Genomic DNA, 27,576 nt, shown 5'->3' with positions numbered 1-27,576 from the left:
CACATGCACAATTAGACACACACACCATGACCAGTCCAAAGTGAGTGCTCTCAGTGCTTGTGCTGCAGTACAATATAATACGTGCTTTACTTGTGAACGACAATGATAACAGTTTTAATTGTGACTGAAGGGCAGTGTTGATCCGGTTTGTGCTGGCCCTTGGCGACAGCTCCGGATTTGTGTTTAGACGTCTAGTGCTACAATCAGAAAACATTCCAGCTGCATCTATTGCTTGCAGCTGCGACCTCGTTTACCTTCCGGGTCAATATGTTCCTGCAACAGCATCTTGCTTCCATCCAGACTGACCGACTTCCCGACCTCGGAAACGAACTGTCAGGCCAGCCCGTCCAGATACTTGTCCTTTCACTATTTAGCACCCCCTCAGGTCGAGAGGGAGGGTGTGCACTGTCTGACACACACCTGCTAGTACGTAGTCCTATAAACACTGGACAGTGATTGCGTTCATGTTTGTCCAAACGCAGGTCATCCCAGGGCCAGTGTCTTGAGTTATTCTCATCGGCACATCTTCCCGTTTGATCTTAAGCAGCACTGGTAAACAGTCAGATCAAGGACTGCTGCTTATAGGACTAATCTTGAACTACCTGCTGTATTGTTACCTCAAGGTAAAGAAGCTCAATGTTATTGTTAATCCTGGCCTGGTAGTCCAGCACTAAAGCTTACATTTGGCTCACTTTCTACACAAGCTACTGTTGCAGCTGTTCTTTCACATGTGAAGTTAAAAACCCAAGTTAAAGGTTTTCTGTATACGAGAAATGTTTGCTGCAAGGGCCGCCCTGTAATTTTTTCAAATGTGTAAATGATGTTTCCTCTGGCTATTGTGTGGAGTGGCTTTTCAATGAAGCCCCTCTAAAAATGTTAACTCCTGCCATACTGCATTGTTAAACATCCACTCTGAGGATTAAATACATGGGCAGCTCAGCAGCTATAGTAATTATCATTACAAGACCCAATCACATGCTTTTGAGAGGTTTTTCTGTCATTATTATTTTCCTTTAGTTTGCTTCATTTGTTGCATTCTGCTCTATGCCGAATTCAAATGTATTTTTATGTCAATCCAGCCCACTTGCTACTATTGTAGCTTCTAATCGCACTGTGCTTCTCTGCACTGTGAGTATCACCTCCTTATAAAAACAGCCACAGTAACACTAGTACAACATCTGTCAACTTTAACAGTTTTAACTTAACAGGCAGAGCAAGCATTGCTTAGAAGCGATTCCAGGTACTCTGTGTTATGTATCGAACTTGCTGGCTCAATCCTCTGGGAATGGGCTCTTTTCTTGTTCAGCCCCAGCTCCTCTCCGTGGATCCTGATATGAACCTCTACCAATAAACTGGAGTCCATGTTCAATGCATCAGTCTGTGCAGCAGAGATCACAGCATGGCTGTGCAAGCAATTGAAAACTAGCAGCAATCGTTACACTCAGATTAGCATCTAAATGGAAACGGAATACATGATAATATTATCAGGTTTTAATTGTGGAAGAGTGTTTTAATAAGCAGGGAGACGCTTTTAAAGAAGATGCTTTGCTTTTGTTGGCATGAGTGAGGGCACACTCATAGAATGCAGGTGTGCACTACAGACTGGAAACTCAGGGACGGGGTTTAAAGATAATGCATTTATTTTCATATTGCAAAGTCTCTTTTGATATCTTTAAACTTCCAAAATGACTGTCTAAATAAACTCACAGCAGCTCCTTATCAGTACAAATGTGGTATTAGCATTTTGGTGTACTGTATTAGCGGTTAACGAGTGAGCCGTTTACAACGTCATTTTAATATCCCAGCTTATATTTCCCTGGTTGTGTTTATTTCCAGTCTGGGTTTTGTCACTCCAATTTGAGCTATTATCACTGTTCTCTAAATCTGCCTTTACCTGGCTTCAAGTGTGCTTTGGTCAAGTCACATGACAATGTGACCTTTCAGCTTTCCAGTGTCGATCTGTGACAATGCATGTGATTTACTGTATTAGTCTGAAATTGCTTTATAACCGGGCTGTGCTTTTTGATTGGGCTATCAACTCTGCCAGGCCCATCTACTCCATGTTTATATTGGTGAGGCTACCAGTTTTAAGGTAATTTTGTCACATGACTTGAGTGAAATGAAGACAGCTGGTCAGTGCTGACACTCCGGATCTCTTGAAGGCGCTTTGCTGTTGTCTTGCCTCTCAGTCTGTTCAGGAAGCCTTTAGGATTTTTTGGCGCCTGCAGTAACAGCTTTTAGTAGAAAGCAAAGGATCTTGTTTATTGCTTCATATTTTAATTCATGAACACTATCTTGTTATCATCCAAATGCTCTTCATTTTATGTATAACAACCCAGGTTGCAAAATCTACAGAACCTGTATTTTCTAAAATTTCTAAAATGATTGTTCATGCCAGTTTTAGCAAGACACTTTGTTTCAGGGCTGGATTACATGAAATGTCCATTATTACTAAATTGCTCTCATGACCTCTAATCACATATTTCATTACAATGCCATTTTTTAGCGTGTTAAAATAAAATAACAGACGTGTAGCGGAGTTTCAGAATTTTAGTTGCCTGACAGATTCTGATAAAAAAACCTTCTAAAATATACATTTCCTTTAGTAGGCATGCTTCAAACAGGGTGAAATATACAGTGAACCCTTCCCTCTAATGCTACCTTTCTGCTCTCTAGAATTAGCTCAACTGTCCCATTTGCAAGCATTTATAATATATATAGCATAAATTAACATGTGCAGGGCACCCTGTCTTCTCTAAGTCTTATCTAAGCCAACTTAAATAAATTAAAGGTACAAGGTAGCCTAGACTATGAAACCATCCTTCATTATATGTAAATATTAATGTTAACCATTTTAGGTTTGATTCCTCAAGACTTTTTCTGGTCCAGCGCCATTGAAAGGTGTGTTCTTCCTCTGTTCTGTATCATAAAGTCATGACCTCTCTGTAGAGGAATGCAGTCTGCTCCAGTATGTGGATTATCATAGTGTCATGACCTCTTTGTAGAGAAATGCAGTCTGCTCCAGTATGTGGATTATCATAGTGTCATGACCTCTCTGTAGAGGAATGGAGTGTGCTCCAGTATGTGGATTATCATAGCGTCATGACCTCTCTGCAGAGGAATGCAGTCTGCTCCAGTATGTGGATTATCATACTGTCATGACCTCTCTGTAGAGGAATGAAGTCTGCTCCAGTATGTGGATTATCATACTGTCATGACCTCTCTGCAGAGGAATGGAGTCTGCTCCAGTATGTGGATTATCATAGCGTCATGACCTCTCTGTAGAGGAATGCAGTCTGCTCCAGTATGTGGATTATCATAGCGCCATGACCTCTCTGCAGAGGAATGGGGTCTGCTCCAGTATATGGATTGGCTTTAGGCATGGAGTGCATTTTCTTAATAATCTTAAGTACAAAATGAGAAGCCACTGAATCCCTTAAAGTCGTTGGACTCCAAGGTCCTGCTGGGGATACATGCATTTCTCTTTCCTGTGTTGATCTGTGACAATGCAGGGTGATTACCATTCCTCAATGAAATGGCTTTTTAACCAGGCTGTTATTATCTGCACAATGACAGGGACAAAAGTAAACATCACAAACTTACAAATGAGTTTATTTAAAAGCAGGTCCCGGCTGCTGGACAATGCAGCTTGCTGAGTTGTAGGGTCTGGATTTCTCCAGATAAGGCATGAAAATAATAAAATGCTAAATCCAAAACAGCATCCCAACAGCTTGTAATATCTGCTTGTGGTCTAAAAACACAGTTGTTTCTCCTGCATTTTAAAATATGAGCACAGTAACGGTAACAGAAAAAGGGAAAGTAATGTCTTAGTGTTTTCTGATCATGCAACCTGAAATGAAATGACATGGTCCCATGGGGTACATAAATGGATCCCCAGATTGGAAGATTGTGTGCTTATTTCTGTGTGATTGCTCCTGGTAAAGACAGACGCAGGCCCTGCTGTAAGGCAATACACTATACTTTTTAAATTAAAAGTATTCGGTTGCAATACATTTTTTCTTTAGTAGGTGGCATAATTGGAAAAGCACTGTAGTGGGTTTTACACAAGATTGTTCTTTACAAAATTGTTTTTCTCATAGACAGCTTTACGGGAAGAGCTCTTGTTTTCATCTTAGGGTTCTGCTTCATCTCAGGTTTCTGCACAAAAACTAGATGTGTTTTACAGCTTTCTCATTCCTCTGCCAGCCTCAAAAAGCTGCTTACTGTACACCTTTAACTAGATGACTTGCTGACACAGAACCTCTTTTGGAGTTTGCAGTATTTATCAAATAAGTCTGTGGAGTTTGCTGTTTTGTTTTTCAGGGAAAAATCTTCATCAAGGTTGGCTCTCTCATCAGTATGAGATGCTTTTTGTTTTAACCTCTTTTCTTTTAATTGACTGTTTTTTCACCTGTCGAATGGATCTGGCTGATGTGCATTAGGACTCCTAAAGAATGAATAACACATCCTTTTGGATCTTTTTTGTGGAGTTGCTAGGTGGTGTGTAGTTAGCAAAGCGCTGCTGTCGTTAATTAACTTATGCAGTGATATCGGAACTGTACACAAAGTAAATATGCTTTCTAGATGAGTATTTCAGAGGTGCCATAAAGCACCAGAAAGTGAACTCTGTAAATGTACTGTGTTCTACACAGCAGCTTGCTTTACTTGACTACTTGTGGCTTGTGTAATTGAATGGGATGAGTGTGTGATCTCAACAAACCTCTTCGGAAAAGTCTGGACTCCATATTCAGTGAAATATTATTCTATACAAGGAACCCTGTTACTCGCACATCAGAATGAATGAACACTTTAAAACGTAGTAGAGTTTCCTCAGTGCGGAAACAGTTAAAGTGTTTCATTTTGCTTTAATTGTGCTTTGCAGTTGGCAGCGTTTTGTGTTCATAGGTCCTCTGCTCAAGCCTCTGAGTAAAAAGCTTTCAACGCTAATAACCTTTATCAGTAGCTTGAAGACACAGACACTCCCCCGAGATGAAAAACTGCAAGGAAGCCAGCATATCAGCTCCTGTTTACACCAGTTCACAGTCCTGAAAGTCTGCTAATTAAAAACAATTGGTACATTGTGTACAAACTCCTAAATTGCATCATAGTCTAATGATCTTCTACCTCTGGACTCTGACTTAAAAATAAAATATAGTTCTATGTGTGGAATATCCCAATTTTGATTGCAGCTGTGTAGGATCAGCAAACATAATGTAATAAACTTTCTATACTTGCCATATTATTTTTTAAACTAAAATAACATTTGCTGGCACAAATAAAAAAACACTAATTCAATTTTATAAAATGCACTGGAATCTATTGAAATGTCAGCTCTATCGTGCAATTACATTTCCCAGCTCCGGTTCTGTCATATCAATGTGAAATCCAGGTGTGTTGTTGACCCTAAAGCACCTGTACATTTATTGCCCATATGTGACTGCATGCCTTTGGGTCATTGCACAACTTTCTATATACTGTGCATCTGGAGCCCAAGTATGAAACAGATGGAGGTAGCAATAAACAGTAGAGAACAGAAAGTATAGAGAACAGCAATATTAAAATAAAATATGTATTAAAAAAATAAAAGCTGACGACACACACCTCACACATCATTCACTTTATTCACAACTGGCTTTGCTTCTTTTAGATCCTGGGCGGGGTGGTCTTGCAGTTCAGTATTCCCATGCTTATGTTTAATATCTCCCTGATTTATTGGTTCCAATGTCTAAGCACTATAACTAGTGATTGTTTCCATGTGATTGTTTCAGAGAATGCAGAACTTTGCATTGACTTGCACTATGAATGGAACAGTCTGCTTCCTGTACAAAGCATTTCTTTTGGGAATCACTAGTTGTATTTCAGCATGATTCTTCAGGTACCTGTTCAGAGAAGACTCTTGAAAATTCAAAACAGTTATCATGTTCACCATGTAAAGCGTATAAATGCATGGTCAGAGGTAAATGGTACTTATGCATGATACTGTTCCTAGTAGTATTTTATCATTAAGATAATTCCATTCTTGTAAAGTAGCTTAGTGAAACAAATTATTATGCATACAAAGCTAAAATGAAGACATTGATAACACATAATGGATGCTATTTACGAGTGTAACGGATACTTATATCACCTGATTACTCTGCACACCCCTGATTTCTATCACTTCGTCTCTTATCCCTAACTTCTTATTGGTTTTGGCTTGCAGGGTATCTGTGTGTCTGTGGGTACCTGATTCTGAGATCCCAGGGCCGATTGCCTGTGATGGACGAAGCTGATATCAATGAGAGGTAAGTAGAAAAAATTAGTTGGCTTTTGTCCCAACTGTGCCGTAAATTAGACCAATTATTACCAGTTATTGGTCTAATTAAGTCATTTCAGGCACAGTTGGAACAAAAACCAGGAGGAAGACTGGCCCTCCAGGAACATGGGTTCCCCACCCCTGCTTTAATCGATGGAAATGTTGTTAACCATCAGCACAGTGAACGGCACACTTCAGAATAACAAACCACCAACAATTCCATTGACCTTTCAGCTGGAAAGTTCATGCGGTGAACAGGATAAACGTGAAACTGTATTTTTTTGGATTGATTTGACACATTGTTGATGAAATGATAATCAAATCAAAATAGAAGCATCTTTTATCAGTTTACTGGATGAAATTATATTTTTCCCCAACTTGAAACCCATAAGTAAATCTGCTATCCTTATAATGATGATAATATGTACCAAATAATAAGAACTGTGATAACTGTGAGCACTTATTAAATGGACCAGTTCAAGGACTATCCAGTAGAAAGACCTCGAGTAGAAGCGGACCTGGTGCTACGCATTCACTTCTATTTGTAGATCTAAAGGACAGGGTGCTTTTGAAGGTATTAATTAAAATGGTAAGGTGTCCAGTGTGTGGTGTTTCTGTGAGAGTTTCTAGTAAGCGTTCAGATGACAATATGAATTGACTCCCTCCTGCTGCCAAAATGATTATTTTTGTTAGTTCTGAAATAGTGCAGGATGTTTACCCTAGATATTGTTAACCTTTCTTTGCATCTTGCTTTTACTATTCACTGCAATAACTTTCCTTCTTACCATAAAAAGGCAGGCACTGTGTGCTTTCGACAATGAAATGGAGCTCAGAGCCCCGGTCTTGTTTTCTTCAGTCCCTCGAGGTGGATTAAAGAGACAAACTGAAAACAGACCCAGTTCTTCTGACAGATCTCTTGTGCGCCGATATTTATCTTCTTACAGAAAGAAAAGTAGAAAGCACAAACAGCTGGGCAGCAATTGATGTCACAAGTAAATAACAAAACGACTCCAGTGGCACAGAAGCTGCCAGTCCAGAAGCAACAGCCAGATGTTTATATTGGTATTCATGAATGTCGTGAATGTAGGTGTTTTCTGTCTGCCAATGCGTCCTTCATACTTTTAAGGTCTGGGTGAGTTATCCAGAAAACCAGCTCACCAGACTGCTTACGCCCCAATCAGTTTGGTTACTTGACGTGCTACTTCCACCCTCAGGTTCTCAAAAAAGAAGCACCGCATCACCAACAAGGTCAACTCCTCATGTAATCAAACTGAGAAACCTGTCTGATTCTGACATCACCTCTTTTATTAAAGTGGCAAACTCCACAGTTCTGGTCTGTCCCTTTGTCACTCTGAATCGGAGTTGAGGCGATCTTTGTTTAGTGACGCCTCCGCTGACTTCCTGTGCGATGAAATTTGACAGTTCAGCTCATTCTTCTGATTTGCTGAGACTCACTAGCTACACCAACAGGGGGGCTTTCAGGTGTATATGTTAGACAGCATCTGTCATGTGTGCTCACCAACAGAACAACATAATTTACCTGGTCAGACAGACGCTTTGAGAGCCACATTCCAGGTGATGCACACTCTGCAGTGATGCTGCTGTCACCCCCTGAGACTGTCGCCCCCTGCTGGATCTGATGAGCTAGTAAGTTTTAACTAACAGAGTAAGGCAAACCAAGACATCTAAGAGCTTACAGTAGGAATCAACGAGACAGACGTAAATGTATTTGAAGAACGGGGCACAGCACTTCAAAATAATGATGCACTTCACGTACAATGACCGTTCAAAGGAGTTCCTGGGGAAATCATTTTTTAAATAATAACCAAAAAATGATGCAAAAGAATGGAGCTTAGAACGCACGCAGATGGAAAATTCATACACTTAGAGCTAAATGAATGAAAAACTGAAATTAAATTGGCATAAGGAAGGAGTGTAATAATAAAAATGTAATGATTCGGATTAAACTCAGTTTGCTTTTGCGCCTTGACATCCCCTTGATGCTGGAAGACATGCTGCTGGGACTGTATGAACCACAGAGCACCTGTTCCCTTCACTGGGGCCCAGCTGCTGCTCCATATTGATTTGTTCTCTGGCAGCTGATCAGCTTCAGTCGACACGGAAGCCAACAGAACTGGCCACGGCAGCAACACAGATCCCCGGTTACAAAGAGGAGTGTCTTCCTGTCCATGTTACTTTTCCTCGTTATTCCAGTTTCTTTTCTTGGAAGCCAGTTTAAGAGGAGAGGACAGGGGAAATAGGAACACAGTGAATGAACATGAACTGTTTAAACTGGCACCTGCAGTGTGGTACATGGGGCTCCTTGTATACAGTAAATAAAGGTGCTGGTTAATGAATGATAAGGTCACCACTGGCTTGCCAGTAACCGGTAACAATGTGCACAAAACTAAGTGGGCATTTTGAAGGCATTTGTATTCATTGATTAAATGTTCAGATGGGTGTGGGATTTTTGTATTCCATGTGGGACTTCATTTTTGAATATTACTGGCATAACTATTTTGTACATGTTTTATGCAACATTTTTATTAATTGGCCCTGTTTTACGAAGCTTTGTTCAAGGAAAGCAGTTTTTTTTTAAAAAGCCCGCTGCTTGGTTCCATGGCTAATTTTATTCAGCTTTAAAACATGATTATTTTTGCAATGAAAAAATAATGACTATATGCTTTCCCGAAACAGGGTGGCGTGGGCTTGTAATAAAGCTAAGTGAGGGGGCTTTCACTTTATTGCTTTTATAGTTTCAAGTTTGTGCTGCTTTTGTTGTAATGCAATTCTACGGAGACCAGGCGAGAGTGTATAAAATGATGTAGAGCAGCACATCTGTTTTAGAGTACATATCATTACTTTATAATGTGAACTTCTACAATGTCCATGAGTCATGCAACTTATTTAAATAACTGCATGCAGGGCACAGTGGCTCAAGAAAGCTTGGGTTTATGACAAGCGACGGTTGACTAGTTTAAAACTGCTAATGGAAAAAAAAAACAACAAAAAAGCATTTTCTTTATGTGACCCCACTTCTGTGCTCAATACGATTCAAGTTGCCTCACAGTACTAAGGGAGAGTTATGTGACCTGGGTTCTCTTCAGTATTTTCTAAAAAATGATATTAGAGACCTTGGTGTGTAGGACTGTGTGCAATAAACAGGCAAGTACTGCTACACCTGCAAAGATTATGTGTTACTGTTAAATTTACATAATGGTTTAGTGAGTGTCTGATTTGGCATAAACCAAAATTCAAATAGCGCGATGCCTCCACCTAATAAACTCCAGCTGCACCTCTAGGTACCGTGGGTACTTTTACCAAGAATTAAAAACAATATAAACAGCTTTTAGTGCTTTTGTCCTGTACCCCACACTCTATGATCTGAATTACCAACAGCAATAACAATGCAAATAATAATTTATTTTAATACACAGGTGCTTATTTAAATGAAAATGATTCTCAGTTCAAAAAATAAAATTTGTAAGCACTCATATTCATTCCTTTTTCAAAAATAATATTACAATATGCAACAGCAATAATACCTTTTGTTTTTTACATCCTTTGTTTCTTCAAATATATGTGTCACCTTCCAAGCTGGAATAGTTTTGAGTAATATTCCTCAAACCGAGAATTATTATTGTAACTTTTATTACTTTTCATTTGATTTCTTGACTGTTCTGCCTGCTGCTCAAACAGCAGCCTGCTCTCTTCCCTGCTTTCCTTCTTGTTTCCTTCCTCCTGCCTAAAAGGTTCCCCCAAAAACAGATAGTTCTGGAAATACTTGAAGAACTCTATTTAGCAATTTCTTTGTTTTTTTTTTAATGAATATAGCTGCCCGATGGATCCAGGGAATACAATTTGCGCTGTCAACCCCCAGTTCCCATGGCCAATAGGAACAAAGAGTTGGCAGGAGGTTACATTTATATTTGTGCAGGGTTTGTTTTTTGTTGTTTTTGCTTAATAAAACGTAATTGGAGCGTACCAAATTCAAATATCTCTCCAGAACAATTGAAACACTTGGGTTAGTGCCATTCCCACTGCCAATGGCGGACCGCATTTTATTGACAGTGTTATGGCAGGTATTTTAATCTGTTAGTCCAGTTCCTGCATGCTTCATCTCAACTGTCCATTGAATTTGATATTTGAATCAACGAAATTGCTTGCAGTGTTAAGGCTGGGGGACTGAAATCTGGTGCCTTTGTTTGCTGGTTTTATTTATGTATGTATGCATGTATTTATTTATTTATTTTACATTTGACTATTGCTTTCTTTTTTTAATATAAATACAGCATTGCTTAGTTAATACCTTGTATTACTGAACCGGGTTTATTCACCTACAGTTATTCGTGGCAAATAATTAAGCTACTGAGCGCCGTTTGCATTTATCAGTTGTTTTTCATTGCAAGTCATTCATTCTTTCTTACTGCACAGTCATAGAGGTGCAGGAAATAAGATCTGAGGTCCTGTCCTTTATCTACCTTCAGTGATTCAGAAAGGCTGCTTGCTTTCAGCCTGTTATGTCAGTCGCTCTTGCAGAGATCGTGTAGTTTCTCAACCTTCTCTTGTTGTAAATACTATGAGAATGCCCCGCGACACATGTGATGACTCAAAGGACACAATTGAACTGTGTTTTAAATCAAGTATCATGGACACATGCTGAATTTCTCACTGTCAAGTACCTGGACTCCTGCCCTCTTCCTCCTCTACACTCACTCGGCTCTGCGAGTGAAGTGGGAGAGAACAGAATGAGGACACTTTGACAAGCTGAAAATACTCCTGAAATGTGCAATTATTGGAAAGAGGTGGCGAGACAGGCACTGCATTGAATGAGTGCCTTGTGATGAAACTTTAAGGTGCAGTTTGTCTTTAGCAATGAGGGTAAGGTTCAGTCTTATTGTCACAAGAGAACTATAAGTGTGTGGGAAAGCTCAACACAGTTAAATAATGTGCGGTTTATGAAAGCTACAGGGTATTGCACAACTTTAAAAAAAAAACACAGGGAGTGGAGTGTCATGTGATCCGGAGAGTGCTTCAAATCACTGCCATGTCGAGTTGCTGATTACCATAGTGCCCCTTCTGGTCCTCCACTAGCCAGAGACCGGGCAAGCAGCTTGGTATGTGGTTTGCACCAGTGAGTTTGCCATTTTTAAACGGGAGAGAGGGCATGGTTTTTAAACAAAAAAAAGATCTAAGAAAATATGTACAGTATGAAGGTACTGACATAAGGTTTTAGTTTGTGCCTTGCTTTGGAACATGTACACACAGAACGCCTGGCAGACGAATACGAGGCACAGCATTAATGCTGTTTCAGAGCTCTCCATACAGACTTGAAAGCACTGTAACAAGAGAACACATCGTGCTGAACAAGCCCTGCAATGAGGGTTCGACCGCAGCCACTGCTACTTCACTGCTTTGTTCCTCCACAGTACCCTGTTCGGCAGATCAAAGACACTAGATGAATTCTGTGAAAAAAAATTTTCTCTACTCATTTTGAGTACTTCTGTTCAATAGTAAAGTGTTAAATGTAAAGGTCTTCGTGCTGGAGAATAATAGGGAAATAGAACCTGAATAGCCTACATCACAGGGAGGTAGCATTGTTTATTAAATGAAAGTGTTACGATGGTCAAGTAGACAAACTTTCTGGCTTGTGCATTTGTCATGGGAATGATTGATATTTCAATGAGTGTTTATGAGCTTTTATCGCTAAGTTAAAGAGTGAGTCTGTTAGCTTGGTTCCTCTGAGGGATTGTTTAACCCTCAGAAGGCCCTCTAGTCTGTCTGCCAATGTTCTTATTTACATTTTAACAACCTCTGCAATAACCCCAGGCTCTCAGACACCTGCTCTCTCCTCTGAGATGCTTTTGGTCAACCTTTCACTAATGCTAGATACGTGAGCAGCTTACAAACAGTAGTCTGTTCCTATGCGTCTGCTCTTTTTATATTGGACTCAGCAGAAAAATGGGACTTTGTTATGAGGTTGGTTTTTGGTACGCCTATTAACACAATACGCTCATATCACAACTGAACTGAGCTGAATATCTTTCATGGGAGTCCATGCTCCTTCTACAGGCACTTGTCTGCAAGTTTCCTTGTAAAATGGACTTTTGCTATTCTGTAATGTGGAGTCTCGATAAAAGAAAGATCTGAGACCTAAAGCCTTAGTTTCTGGAGGTAATAAAACCACTGATATATACTGATAAGTATATATTTGTTTTTCTTGTTGACAGTGTTTGTGGATCAGACGCACGTCACAAGTCAGTTGTTAGGGTTAGGTTGCCATGGTCTCCACCGTGAATAGCTCAGTTTTTCACCACATACATCAGACCACATTTTTCAGTTGTTCAGTTTTAATTGGTTGCTTTTGGCCCCTTTTGTATATATGGCCATAATTCCTTTATTTATTATCCAATTTGTTAAAAGTCCATGTTCCCTACATGTTGATGTTGAGCTGGCCATGCTAAAATAAATGTTATAAACAATAATTAATGTCTCTCTTTTTCTGTGGTTTTTGTTATCTGTATTAATCAGGATGAGTCTCAGATTGTTTAACTTTTTTAATTTTTCTTTTTATGTAAGCCAGTGTGTGCACATTCATTTCATGCCTGACATGCACCATAACCTTTACAGTCAAAGAGTTATAGCCACAAATTTAACAATAGTAAAAAAAAAACAGGCAAAAACAGCTGGGACCCTAAAGGATCTACTGCATTTATAAAACTCCCATCAATGTGTAATTGGCAGTTTTAATGATGTAATACCAAGGAATTGAAGTTTAATGCAATAACATTTTAGTGTCAAAAGTAATGCTTTGCCATAAAGTAATAACCAGGCTTCTTTTAAATGCCTAATTTACACTTCATTTCTGTTATGATGGTTGGCGTTGTGTCCTGTTGTTTATAACACCCTTTGTTACTCGTTTATAGACACATTATTGGATGTTTATAACGTGTGCTTACCAAAATCTCGTCACTCTTACAGAAATGTTGAAAAACACAAAAAAAGCACAAAAAAGGTACACATTATGATTCCTTTGGAGAAGCAAATGGATCCATTTTAAAATACTAAGGAATATATATATATATATATATATATATATATATATATATATATATATATATATATATATATATATATATGTGTGTATGTATGTATGTATGTATGTGTATATATATTATATATATATATATATATATATATATATATATATATATATATATATATATATATATATATATATATATATATATATATATATATATATATATATGGGCTGTGAGCCAAGGATCTCTCACAGTTCATTTAGCTACCTTGAACTTAAATAGATGTGCTCAGATGAGAGTGAGAGTGCCTGCAAGCAGACGTCAAAGCAGCTTTTAGTCTTCAGTGCTTGTTTGAGGACAGCCCTCTGGATAGTGCAGAGTGCCCCATGTTTTGTATGTGTAATCAACTATTTTTATTGGAAAAGGCATGATGACATGGTAGGAAGGTGGCACAGTGTTTTTTCATGGTCTATTTGTGGGTTTACAGTGTTTTGCTTACTTACTCCCTCTTTGGGTTGTCTGTTCTAATTATATATGGGTTTCCGTTCAGTAAGCAATCCAAAGTGTTGCTGGTTTGTCTGTATTGATTGCCTGCTGCTGGGTCCTGTTAGCTGGCGTTGAGCTGCTGAAGTAGGACCTATTGAGTGAAGAGAGAAGACTGGTTTGTGCCATGTTGGTTCTTAATCTAGCTTGTACTTTAAGAGAAGGTTTTAAAATACATTCTAAAACCCTGTGCGGTTAGACCTAAGCTACATCGTAGTTAATCAGAAACCTGCACTCTCCCGTTTTCTCCAAATATATCATGGATGAAGATCGCTGGCGTTTTGGCTCTCTCTTGACGTTCTCAGCACTGCCCTGCCTTTGTGATGCTGGACTGCAGCGTGCTTCCTCACTTGTGGTTGATTGCCCTCCCGATTCTGTCTCCAGTCACCTTTCATGCCCATCTGACACATTATTTAAAGCGTTCGATTGCTCAACCTTTGGTGAGGGAGTTAATTGACCTTTTTAGGGTCTCCAGGGCTTGGAAGCCATTGGAAACACAGGGGTCAGCCAAGTCCTTTAGCAAACTCGATGCCTCAAGGGGAATGAATAGATTTTACACGATAAGGTGAAATAATCAATTCACAGTATGTTTGGCAATGGAATTCAGAGAGCAGCAAACGTCTATCAAATCGACTCAGAATCATGAGGAGCACAATCATGGTAGTTTTGCGTTTCCGAAAGCAAGGTGTCAGTTTTCTGTTTCCTTTCAGTGGTTAATGGTGTATATTCATTAATACCACTGATGGACTGTGGTAGCTCACCTTCATTGCTGATACAAAATTAGACAGCTGGGATCAGCTTTATCAATGTATAAAAATTTAAGTTGTCCCATATAGAAACAAACAACCTGGACATACTTTACAAAAACAATGTTTTATCTGATTTGCACCTTAGAATCTGTGATGGAAACAGGCGCATTCTAGATGCAATGTAAGGGTTGGGAATCTTTAATACAGTTTGTCAGTAGAAGCCGTGTTCCCATGCTAGCAGACAAGAGGTCCAAGCCACCCCCTGACATGACATGTCAGTGTCTGACCTCGTGCACAGCAGGGTACATGGAGCTGCATGCAAGCCTTCTTCCTGCACGGTGTTCACATACACATTCCAAAGAGTTACAGTCCTCAGACAGAGACAGTACACCCTGCTTACATACACTGCCAATCAATCTCCACTAGGAAAGGCTGAATCGAACCAGGGCAGCTGGAGGCTTCGATTGCTCGTCACACTATTTTACTCTCTGGGAGAATAAAACATGGTAAAAAAAAAGATTGATAAAAATTTGATTTCACTTTATGTAATAGACTTGGATCGTAATGTTGTTTTTTGTCATAGTGACTTATAAAACTAGATGTTTGTAATGTGAAGAGAAACACAGCTAGGCATTAATTCATTATAGTATTGAGTGATTAGCAAGAGCATATGGGCTTGTTTTCCCTGCTGATAATATTATGATTGCATTGATGGAAGCACTGAGAATCTGTTTCTGCTATGAGTATGAGGCTGGGGGTTATGAAGGGGTTTATTGTTTCTTGCACAACACAATGCTACACAGGGCTGAATGTGGGCGTCCCATGGTTTTTACACGTACCCCTGGAGTCTTTCTGAGATTGTCTGGAAGAGGACGAGGTCAGAGTGAAGGAGGAAAGTTACAAACTCACTCATCTTGGGAATACCTACACTACAGTATCGTCTATATCTAGTACAACATGGCTTCAGTTTGTTGAAGGTAAAACACAGAGCCTTTGTATTAAATGGCAGTAATAAATCTCAGACGACACACAAGGGGGAATTTTGAATTTCACTATTAACATGAGCAGGAAATGAGTTAAATTTCACAATAGCACATCACCCATAACCTCTATTGCCCATCCTATTATCAATGTATTCTTTCAGGGATTACTGCATGACCCTAATATTGACATAGACCTTCCACCTGACTCACTCCAGATCCATGAATGAAGCAGTGAAATAAGATCGAGGGCTGTATTGGGTCACTGGGCACACTAGCTATATGCCAATCTGTTGCTAATGCTAGCATGGGCTTTTAATTGTATAAAAACAAGGGTGTTATTTGAGTTTGTCCAAAATCACTGAGCAATGAATTAGCTACAGCAACACTGTTTCTGTCATTAGTTCTTCTCTGTTACACTTCTCCTGAGTCTCTAACCCGGGTCAAGGAAAGAACAGAAAGGTTTGCATGTGTCTTAGTCTGGAATAAACACATCGATCGAATGAAGCAGGAGTACATCACAACCGCCAGCACCCAACACAAACTCAAACTGCAGAAAATGATTGGATTTGTGAATATTGTGCAGCCGTGATTACAGGGCTTCGGTGGTGGCTGGAAGGTTGCTAGTCTGTAATTGCTTTATGCCACATTCAGAGCACGCGATACCTGGAATGTAAACACACCCATTAGAGCAGCAGCAGGCCCATGCACTGCACACTGCATCGCTGTCTCAACCGAGATTCTATTAGCTTCTATTTATGTTAGCTATTCTTTAGATTCTATTTATATTAGCTATTCTTTAGCTTTCAATGGAAATTCCCTCATTGAGCTGACCTGAAAACAGCTCCTCATCCCCATTATTTAATACAACACATGGAAGACATATGGCAGTGCGTGGAGGGGGAGCCTTCCGGGTAAGAGATGCAGAGGCCCTCAGTATGAGACTGGCCCTTGCACTGACTGTCACGCCTCCCTTTTCTGTGTCCCTGCAGCAGTACGGAGGCTGAGCTCCGCGCGGTCCCCAGCTACGGAGTGGTGGAAAGGATTGCCCTCATCTCCTTCTTCTCCCTAGTGATGCTCATGACTGTTCTGGGGAACCTGCTTGTCATGGTAGCTGTTTGCAGGGACCGGAAGCTCAGGTCAGTAGTGCACACAGTACACTTATAAAAGTATCCCACAGTAAAAGCACAGTACTAATCCCGATCAGTTGAAAGCTGAGTTCAGCATAAGTGTGGCTCTCGTTTGGTGTCCAGGAAGATCAAGACGAACTACTTCATTGTGTCACTGGCGTTCGCAGACCTGCTGGTGTCAGTGATGGTGATGCCGTTCGGCGCCATCGAGCTAGTCCACCAGAACTGGATCTACGGAGAGACCTTCTGCCTGGTCAGGACATCGCTGGACGTGCTGCTGACCACCGCCTCCATCCTGCATCTCTGCTGCATCTCCCTGGACAGGTTGGCTGTTTATTATGCGTTAGACACCAAAAGCCATTACAACCATGTGTGTGATTCTGTATGGTTTGCAGTCAAAGGGCTATTGTACAGTGACATCGTGTCCTGTGGTTCAGTAAAACAAATTAAGAAGGTTAATTATAGGGCGGGTAGGGGGGGTGGGTACTAGATTAGTAATGTCTGTCAGGTATGGGGGGGAGTGGGAAAGTGGTTGTAAATGTTGTACAGTATGTAAGGAACAGAAAGAGCGAGCAGGTATGTGTCTCTTTTCTGATGGTGTGATGACTAATTTGTTCTTGAAGCAAATACTGTTTAATTAATTGCTTTAAAAGATGCGAGGCAGTGCATTCCTAAGTGGGGCATATTTATTGAAAAGAATAAGAGCCTGTGTTTGGGTCTGCTTGTACGGTTTCAGAGGGTCCATAGTGGACTGGGGTGGAGGGTTCTCACGCAGAAGAGAAGCTGAAGTTTCATCATTATAAATATGCCTGACTACTACTTATCAAGTGGATTTGTTTTAATGAGTCTTACGCATTTCCATTTTTCTCATTAGAAAATGTATAAATATGGATGGCCTAATTTATTTAGCTGTTATATTGTTAATGGGGTTTACAAAGTGCTGCATTGCTTTTTCAAATGAATGTTACTGAATTGATGTTATTTTCATTTTGATAAAGCAAATACACAGAACAAACAAACACTGGTCTAGAAACTTTAAACTATTTATTATTCCATTTTATTTATTTTTCCATTTGTATTTATTTAGGTATTTATTTATTTATTCATTCATACATGTATTATTATTATTATTATTATTATTATTATTATTATTATTATTATTATTATTATTATTATTATATCATTTTTTACAGTTAATTATGAAACACTATGAGAACATTTTTGCAGTGTTCATTTTTTTCGAAGGTCTTTGAGCTTGTCTGGAGAATCCTAAATGCCATTACTGAACAGCCTTCCTTATTCCAGTCAAATCATGTGACAATGTGACCTTTTGACCATGTTAACCCCCCATACTTTTATGTGCCACTATTATAATATCTATTTTGTCCGTAAGAGTAGCTTTAACTGCAGGCATATGTTTGTATGAAGGCGCTATACAAAATAAATTTGATTGATTGTTTGTATTGCCGAATCTGGATGAAAATTCCCAGTACCATTTCAGTGTTGATAAGAAATTAAATACTTTCCAGGCTCATAGCTTAGCCTAGACAACCACTAATTTGCATTATCCACAGCACTATGAGCAGACTGCAATCAGCTCCCTTTGTGTTACAACTTTGAAAACTGGAAAAGATGTTGACAGCTGCCAGAAAGCCTCTGGGTGTCTTTGTGTGTGTGTTTTCCTTTTCATTTGCTTTCTCAGCCCTTATCTGCGGTTCAGTCAGTTCTGTTTGGAGCCTTTCAAGACAAAAAAGGAGTGATTCCTGTGTCTTAAGATAGTGATTGATCTGTAACTCCAAATCTGTGCCAAACACAGAGCCTGTTTTCAGGGAGAGTTACAGAAGCAGTAATCCTTGGATTTGCTCAGAGCTTTGGACTGCTCAATAATCATGGTGACTGATTGTGGCTGTGTACCAGTTTTGGAGTTAAGAGCATGCCAGTCTTTGGCTGCTCATGAACCCTATACCTCCTTCTCTGTTCTCATACATGTCATGTGCGAGTGTGACACTTCCGGAAGCAGCTGTGCTGGTTTTAATATTAATCCAACACCCACACCCCTTCTACAGTAATCTCCGAATCATTCACAAGAAAGAGAGGCGGGAATCGAGGACGGAGGGGGCGCGTTCTCTCTGATTACCAGCCATGATTCACACTTGACACCGTCTTATAAAAGGAAGTAGGCAGATCACACATTAACTAGCTGCTCTCTAAACAGCAGAGTGAATTCATGTCACTGTGGAGGTGCTGTACCCCCTGACACTGCAGCCTTCAAGCACCTCTCAATTTCACATCTTGAGCCAATGGTATCTTGAATCGAATAGCGAGCCAGCGAAGTGTCCAAGTTCCTCCTGCTTTTGAAGTTGTAGGTGTGATTGTCTTCTGATTCTGAATGCAGAAGATTAAAGGTTTACCGGTAGGGTGTTGTACTGTGTAATGTGCCGCTGTCGTTAAGCATGGCGAATTTTGAAATGTTTAAGATGTTCTACATTGGAAATCCAAGCAATGACCAGAACTGGTAACAGGAGCCGGTAGTACTGTTTGCCAGCTGCTCGTGCTTTTTCAAGAGGCTGTAATGCTACAAGTTTCTTCTGTAATTATGTGCTTGATATGCTTGAATTCACTACCTTCCAGCACTTGAACAATGGATCAATTTAAACCCATTGCCATCCACATTCCATTTCATTCTTCTCAAACTACAAAAGTAAGGAGACTTTAGAGCACATGGGAGTATAGTTTCTATTCTAAACACACACATGAAGCCTCTGCAATCTAGATGCTATCATGGATGAGCACATTGGATTTCCTATGAACCGCCACTATATGTGTTCTTGTATTCTGTCCTGGTAATATTGTCCAAGTTGAGATGGCCCCATATCTATTCCACCAGAGCTAAGATCTCCAGCTCTTGATTTAGGGACCTCTCTGATTTTAAATGTCATTCTGTGATTATAAATCAACCTGTGGAAAGCAGACTGATAAGCAGTGACTGTATCTAGAAATGTCAAAGTGCTTCAGAGCTAGACTGCAGATAGTCGCATTTGTCAAATAGCAATAAGAGATGGGCGACTAAATCAGGTCAGATTGCTATCTTGGGATTAGTCTATTCCAAGCCTCTTCACCCCTTCCAACCTGCAGCCCAGCACTGTAGCCACTAAGATACTCAAACCCACTGCCTTCCACACTGCAGCTCAGCACTCTAATCACTGAGATTAGATCATAAGAAAATAAGAAAAGAAACTTCAGCTGATCTAAGCTCGTCCAGTTCCTAGTAGCTGATTGATCTCAGAACTTTGTCAAGTTGGGTCTTGAAGGATCCAAATGATTCTGCCTCAACAACATGGCTAGGTAACCCATGTCATCCTCTTGTCACCCTCTCTGTGAGGAAGTGTCTCCATCCATCTGGCCTAAGTTCTATGTTCTATGTTCTATGTTCAATTTACAACACTGGCCTTGTTTCTGTTCTGCGCTTAAATTGTTGTTCAGGGTTAACTAATGCTCAAACCACATCATGGTCTGTATACTTCATCAAAAGCATACATGGCTATAAATGCTGTTATCACATTGAGCTCTGGCTGAAAAAAACTAAGTGCGTAGAGTACTGCTGCAGTTTCTCAACTGCTGTGTTGAGTGGGTGAGACCACTGGGAGGCCAACCAATGAATGACACACGAAATTGGAAGTTATAAAAGCATGGCATATAAAATCCTGGAGTCATGATGGCATTTTGCTATGTGCATTAGACAGTGAATGAGTGAGAGTGAATATTCCTGAATAAGCATTGAAGGAATGCTGAAATCCATTCTACTGTGTGAGAACCAGAGCGAGAGCTTTCTGTAAAAGCTCCAGCTTGTTACTTATTTTTACCATTTAATGTAAATCAAATGCACTTCAATGTTTTGACACATATGTCTGAGAACTGGAAGGAAAAATATGACATTCTGTAATCAAAAGCATGCCTATTTGTCCGACAGCCTGGGCTAGTGCTGTTAGGAAGGCAGCTGCAGACACACACTGAAGGACATGCTGATCATCTCCCGGCTCAGTGAACAGATGTGTCCCCCGGATGTGTGGGGGACTGGGATCACAGCGGCAGGCTGGCCTGCTCCCAGGATCCTGCCTCAACACACTTGTCTCTCTTTCTAGTTGCTCTTACTCTCCCTTTGACTAAAACAAGCCTTTGAAGCAAGTTCCATGGATCTCAAACATTATTCTTTTATATCTGCAGCACAGCCATATTGTAGCCCAGGCAGATTTCTCAGAGTCATTGCCTTTGACTGATTTTTTTTCACAGTGGCTTTGGTAGTTGAAGATTCAAGAGCGGATTTAGCTACCATGTTTTCATCACAGAAATTCCACCTTGCTCAGGCTTTCTTTACCCTTTGTGTGTTTGTTTTACAACTAAAGTACTGCAAATTCTACCATTTTTGTTACATGATTACTGACAACCTAATTGTAAGGTTTGCATATATCCGCAGCTGTGTACAGAACTTCACAGCGAGACTCGCAAGAGGACCACAAGATATAAGACTGTTACAGCAACTGAATGTAACTGAAATGCCTTCTGAATGTTGTGTCTGTATTAATAACAACAAACAAACTCAAGACAGCAGTGACCAGCAGAGACCAGCTATAACTAGTGATGTGAGCAGGCAATAAGGTTTATTTTGTGAGTTTCAAGCTCGTTGCCTGCCGCATGTTACCACGGAGACTTGTCACCTATAATGGTCTTCCAGAATGAGAGTAGATAAGTTTGGAGAGCTTGATGCTTGTCGAAAATGGCAAGCATGAAGGACCGGAGAGACTGGAGTGCAGGAGGGTCAGAGCTGACCAGAGAAAGTGAAAGTGACAAGATGATTCGATTATGACTGAAAGGTCACATGCCTGTGCCACTAAGACAATGCAGACACAGTGAACTGCACTGCACGAGGATGGACACAAACACAGGTATTGCAACAAAACACATGAAAACTGTCACAAGAAAACTGGTGAATTTATTCAGGGATATCCCCTCCGGATGGACTCATGTACATCATGTGTGAGGGTCATAAGTGCACAATGAGATGTACTTTGGACAGGTCTGTACTCATTTTCTAAATGTTACAAGAGACAAAAAATGCTTAACAGTTTTGTTTGTAGTTCCAATAGGGGTCTGTTGGGCTGCAACTAGGGATGCAATGCAATATAGGAATTTAACCAGGGTATCTTTGCCTGTCCCTTCTATCCTGTCTAGACAACCACCCATTCCTCTCTCCTCCTCTTCAAGGCCCTACTGCCACTGCTTCTCAGTTTCATCTACTTCTCTTACTCACATGAAAACCTCTCTAGGGTATGATGCTATTAAACTACTCTCGAGTTAAAAGCTTTGTGAATAACGACGTGTGATTCATCTAGATTATAGCTAATGGGGTATATTATGGAAGACCTCCATCGGAAATCAAGAAAATGAATCTGTCTATTATTAACAGCACATTAGCATGCAGGCTGGCAAAAAGTTCTACCCTGTTATTCCCGAGTGTATGTGTGACATTGACAGGTCAGTGTAAACACAGACTGTGCCCACGACCCAATGGGACAGACGGCATGCTTTTAAAAGGGGATTATATTGTGGTTGATATTCATGAGTGCAAAGTGCTTTATGATGAAGCATCAGTGGTCCCCGCTGCATTACACTCTGACCTCTTAAATCTTGATTGGACACAAAGCACTCTGCCAGCAGCAAAGCGTGTCTAAAAATACAGAAGCGATTGAGCCCCCGCTGTGGGAAGGGGACGCACACTGACTGTACATAAAGCACTGCTGCTTTTCATGTAGTAGCTAAAGGACTGCCAGTCAAAGCTTTAAGGCTCTACATCCTCTAATTAACATCAGCAGCGTTTTACCTTATGTTGAAGAACTTTTGCGCCTTGTTTTGTTCCTATAGCAAACTTTAACTCTTTAACACTGCAGACCTGCAGACCTGTCCTTAGGAAGAGAGCTCCACTCTGAACTGAAGATCACTCTAGTAGCATTGGAAAGCTATCTATACCTATATATATATATATATATATCTATATCTATCTATCTATCTATCTATCTATCTATATATATATATATATATATATATATATATATATATATATATATATATATATATGTATATGTATATATATATATATATATATATATATATATATATATATATATATATATATATATATATATATATATATATATATATATATATATATGGGTATTTATGTTATGTGGTTGTATTGTTTGGAGTCGCAAGGAACAAAAACGCATGTCCTGAGTGCCTGTGCATGGGAGCGAGTGCAGCTGTGTGGTTTGGGGGCGGGGGGAGGGGCTTGATTGGATGTTGTCCAATAGTGTGTCTTGTTCTTTCTAAATGTTACATGTTTCGCAGGGTTTTGGAGTGGTGTCCTGGCCTCGTGCATAATGAATGTGATCTTGCTGCAGTCGTCTGGCTCCCTTTTCTTCCCGCCCAACGTTACAATATATTGTGGCAGGGCAAATCCCTGCCTGAAGAAAATGTGTTGGTGGCTGGCAGGGATAGGGTTAATGTCTGTCCCTGCCAGATAAATGTGTGTGGGTGTGGCTGTGCACGGACAGACACAGGTGTATTTGGGTTATTTAATTTGACACCTGCCTTTAATTAGCAGGTAGGTATATAACAGGGCAGAAATGTTTGTTGTGGGCAGTCTCCGGTCTGTGTGAAGAAACGGTCTGTCACGGAGAAGAAACCTGTGTGGTTTAGAAAAAGACAGTTTGTTAACCTTTTTGTTTGTGTTTGTAAAAACTGTGTGTTTTGCAACCAGTAAACAGCTTAGCCATCTGGTATTATAGTTTAGGGGTTTTTATTTTAAAAGGTTAGTTAGCACTCCAAAGTGGAGTTAAGCTTTTGTTTAGTTTTGTTTTGGATTGGCTTTTATTTCTGTAATTAATTAAAAACACCTCAATCTTGTGTTGGGTCTTCTGCAAAAGGCCTATCGAACCTTTCAACAAGTGAAATCATTCACTATTAAGTATAACATGCAACTAAAAAACCAATCTATCTTCAACAGAAAATAAGGGGGGACCAGTGATAACAGGACCTTGGGTTGCAGCACTCCTTTTAAGTTATGACTAGTCTTATTTTCCATTTGCAGGTACTACGCCATTTGTTGTCAGCCGCTGGTCTACAGCAACAGAATGACGCCCCTAAGGGTGTCTCTAATGTTGGGGGGTTGCTGGGTAATCCCATCCGTCATTTCCTTCCTACCCATAATGCAAGGCTGGAACAGCATTGGGATAGATCATTTGGTGAGTGCCATCAAAAAATGTACTTGAATACTTTTATTTGTATAGTTTACATTTTAATGTTACGGTGACCATATGGCTCAGTGTTCACCGTGACAGTTTAGGACAGATCAGGCTTTTAAACTCACATTGCATTGCATTCTGGGAACTGCAGTCCTTCTTCTCTTGAAGAAGAGAGATAGGTGGAGTCATATAGTCTCCTTATTTAATATTGTAGTGCAGGTTTATCTTTATTCTGTACCCTTTTAAAGTGTTGTTTGCTTGTTCGTTGTTGTTGTAAACTACATTTGTACTGATAGCTTAATTCCCTGAATATCATACTGGAGCGTCAGTCCTATGATCTGTTATCGATGCATTCTCTCAGCCTTACCCCACACAAATGGATAATACTAAAACATAAGTTTTGCAGAAAGTAAAAAGAAAAATAGACCTCCTACATCAAAATGTCTAGACCTAATTAAAAAAGAAAACTATCTATAGAGCCCTAATGCTTGTGATGTCATGAATTACAGTACAGCTGTCAAAACAATACAGCAATCTAGTCCTGTGCACAATCTAACATGCTCATACTGAATGTGACACTTATTCGCTCAACATTGTTAATGACCTGTGTTCTACATTTTAATGAGTGACACTTCGGACACTGGCTGATCTCTGGCTTCTGAATATAATGAACCTCAGATTATTTTTGCTTGCTTGTAATCATGCCCTTAATTATAATTAATCCTAGCATTATAGAGAAAATCATATTTGAGCTCTGTGTTCAGTGATTTTATAACAACACAGAACAGAAAACTCATCAAATGAAAAGACAAGAACGCCGAGTATGTGAGAGCCAGCAAATGCATTAAAGAAATACAGCGAATTAAGCACTGAGAATTCAATACTGCTCTGCACATCTAGGTAATGCAGTATGTACCAGTGATGAGGGCACCACTGAGTTAAACACAAAGATAAAATCTTATTAGGGCATAAAATTGACTATCTATCTATCTATCTATCTATCTATCTATCTATCTATCTATCTATCTATCTATCTATCTATCTATCTATATCTATATCTATCTATATCTATCTATCTATCTATCTATCTATCTATCTATCTATCTATCTATCTATCTATCTATATATATATATATATATATAAATAAAAAAGAAAAGGTATCTTTTCGTGAATTTATAGAAAAGGTTGTACCATTAAAGTGAGTACAGATCTACGAAATATATAATATATATATATATATATATATATATATATATATATATATATATATATATATAAATATCATTTATATAGAGTTGCAGCTGACATGAGAATCTCCATGTTGGAAAAGATATCTTAATGGTAAGTGCTTTTCTTATTTAAATTACGAAAAGAATAAAAAAAATGCTTTTATTATATTTATATATATATATATATTATATATATATATATATATATATATATATATGTGTGTGTGTGTGTGTGTGTGTGTGTGTGTGTGTGTGTGTGTGTGTGTGTGTGTATTTATCTGTCACGTATAGCAAATAATGGAAAACATGTCCCTGCTGGATTGGCTATTAATCCTGTGATGGTATCTGTAGAGCAATCAGATAGCAATCTAAACACAAGCTTACAGTTTCCTTCACAAAATATGTTAGCATATTTTTTAATAGACTGACCTTGGTGCTTAACATGAAAAGCAGAGGGTGTGAATACATGGCTCAGTAGCTGGAGCTCTGTAAATTGCAGTGCTGAAGTTGGTAAAGGTTGTGGGTTTACATCATTCAGACTGGGAACTGAATTCTCACGGTCCTTAAGCTTCCTCATAATGGGATGCTGTATTGTTTTAGTAATTATGACTTTGCTGTCACTCTTAGGCAAAATTAGATTGTGTAGTTGAATTTTTTTTTCCCAGGTCACATAGCAACCAAAGGCAGTGGTGCTGGATCACAAATGCTTAATTCATGAAACACAGAAATGCCCAGGTGATGAGAGAATGTTATGCGGTAAACTGATCAAGGATGTTAAATGAATTCTATACATAAAAGCAGAATCTTTTCTGTTTGGATTAAACAATTAACCTAAGTGCTGGTCATAATGGTTTTGTTGTTGTTCGATCCCTTGCAGATAGAAGAAAGGAAGTTCAGCGGGGACTCGAACTCCACCATGTGTGTTTTCATGGTGAACAAACCCTACGCGCTCACCTGCTCTGTGGTGGCGTTCTACATCCCTCTGGGGCTGATGGTCCTGGCCTACCAGCGCATCTACGTGACTGCGCGGGAGCACGCTCGGCAGATCAACATGCTGCAGCGCGCGGGGGGCGCCAGCGTCTCCTCAGACAGCGCCACCCACCAGCGCAACCATCGCATGCGCACAGAGACCAAGGCAGCCAAGACTCTGGGTATCATCATGGGCTGTTTCTGCCTCTGCTGGGCACCCTTCTTCATCACCAATGTGGTCGACCCTTTCATCGACTACGCGGTGCCCGAGAAACTGTGGGTCACTTGCCTGTGGCTGGGCTACATCAACTCCATGCTTAACCCCTTCCTGTATGCCTTTCTGAACAAGTCCTTCCGCCATGCCTTCCTCATCATCCTGTGCTGTGGGAACCAGCGCTCTCGCAGGCAGTCCCTCCTTGTTCCCAGCGTGCCCTGCCCTGCCACTACAATCAATGGATCTACACACGTGCTAAGGTGAGTCCACTTACTGTGCTAGACCTTGCCAAAGGCAGACATAAGGTGTCGGAGGCCAAGACAACTACTTTTGCCCCCATTACATCTGGTCTTGCAGTGTAGATGATAGCGTCTAGTGGCGCTTTTCATGGAGAGATGTCAGCTGCTTTCTTTTATTATAGTTACTTAGATGGATCTGCACCGGGTTACTTGAAATAATGTTATATCTGCTTGCTGCATATATTCAAACCCACAAAATAATCTGTTTTCTTAGCGCCCAGAGGTCATGCAGGCTTTGATTATGCTTCATTGTGAGCAATCTGCCCGCCACACTGATGTACAGTATCTATCTCTATATAATGAAGCTGTCTCCTGATTATTTAATTGCACGGCTTCAGATTTATTGCATCTAATTGGGGTAGTAATTGCTAAGCATGTATCTATCTTTTAAGTGCATTGTTCCTGGAGATCACAGGACTCCAGCTATACATACACTGGAACTCTTATGAGCAGGAACAGCAGTCCCAGTATCACTATAGTGAAGTACAACCAAGTAAACTGCATTAAACAAGTGCGGAGCAAGATATTCTACAGTGAGGTTATATGCAGTTTTACTGAAGCTAATTTTCTTATTTGTAGCTGGGGTTATTCTTTTTTTTTTCTTAGTAGAGAATTACTATAAAAAAAAATAGCAAGTGGGTGAGTTAAACTTCCAAGTTTATTGCCAGCGAGCTCTGAGGATTTAAAGGAGGTTGATTTGTAAATAGCATGTAACCACAGGCTTCCCCTTCTGTTCAGTCTCTGTGTACACCTTGTCATGTTGGAGAGGTCCATGGCCATGTCAAAATCAATCAGTGATCCCAGTGTTTAAATCAGACCTGAGGTC

At 39.8% G+C, this 27,576-nt stretch overlaps 1 protein-coding gene across 3 annotated transcripts in view; it reads left to right on the top strand.

The window, feature by feature from the left end:
- The window catches only part of LOC121323832 (5-hydroxytryptamine receptor 4-like), a 72,998-nt gene that overhangs the window by 16,018 nt on the left and 29,404 nt on the right, over window positions 1-27,576 (top strand). For all 3 annotated transcript variants that reach the window (XM_041265099.1, XM_041265101.1, XM_041265100.1), the window contains exons 2-6: window positions 6,203-6,284; window positions 16,603-16,749; window positions 16,864-17,064; window positions 23,885-24,038; window positions 26,146-26,711. In XM_041265099.1, coding sequence (XP_041121033.1) covers window positions 6,259-6,284; window positions 16,603-16,749; window positions 16,864-17,064; window positions 23,885-24,038; window positions 26,146-26,711 — 1,094 coding nt within the window. In that variant the 5' untranslated portion in view covers window positions 6,203-6,258. The remainder of the gene's footprint in view (window positions 1-6,202; window positions 6,285-16,602; window positions 16,750-16,863; window positions 17,065-23,884; window positions 24,039-26,145; window positions 26,712-27,576) is intronic.

The sequence above is a fragment of the Polyodon spathula genome, chromosome 12 (assembly GCF_017654505.1).
Source record: "Polyodon spathula isolate WHYD16114869_AA chromosome 12, ASM1765450v1, whole genome shotgun sequence".
Classification (NCBI taxonomy): Eukaryota; Metazoa; Chordata; class Actinopteri; order Acipenseriformes; family Polyodontidae; genus Polyodon; species Polyodon spathula.
The sequence above is the reverse complement of the archived record's forward strand: the minus strand, read 5'-3'. Positions and strand labels throughout refer to the sequence as shown.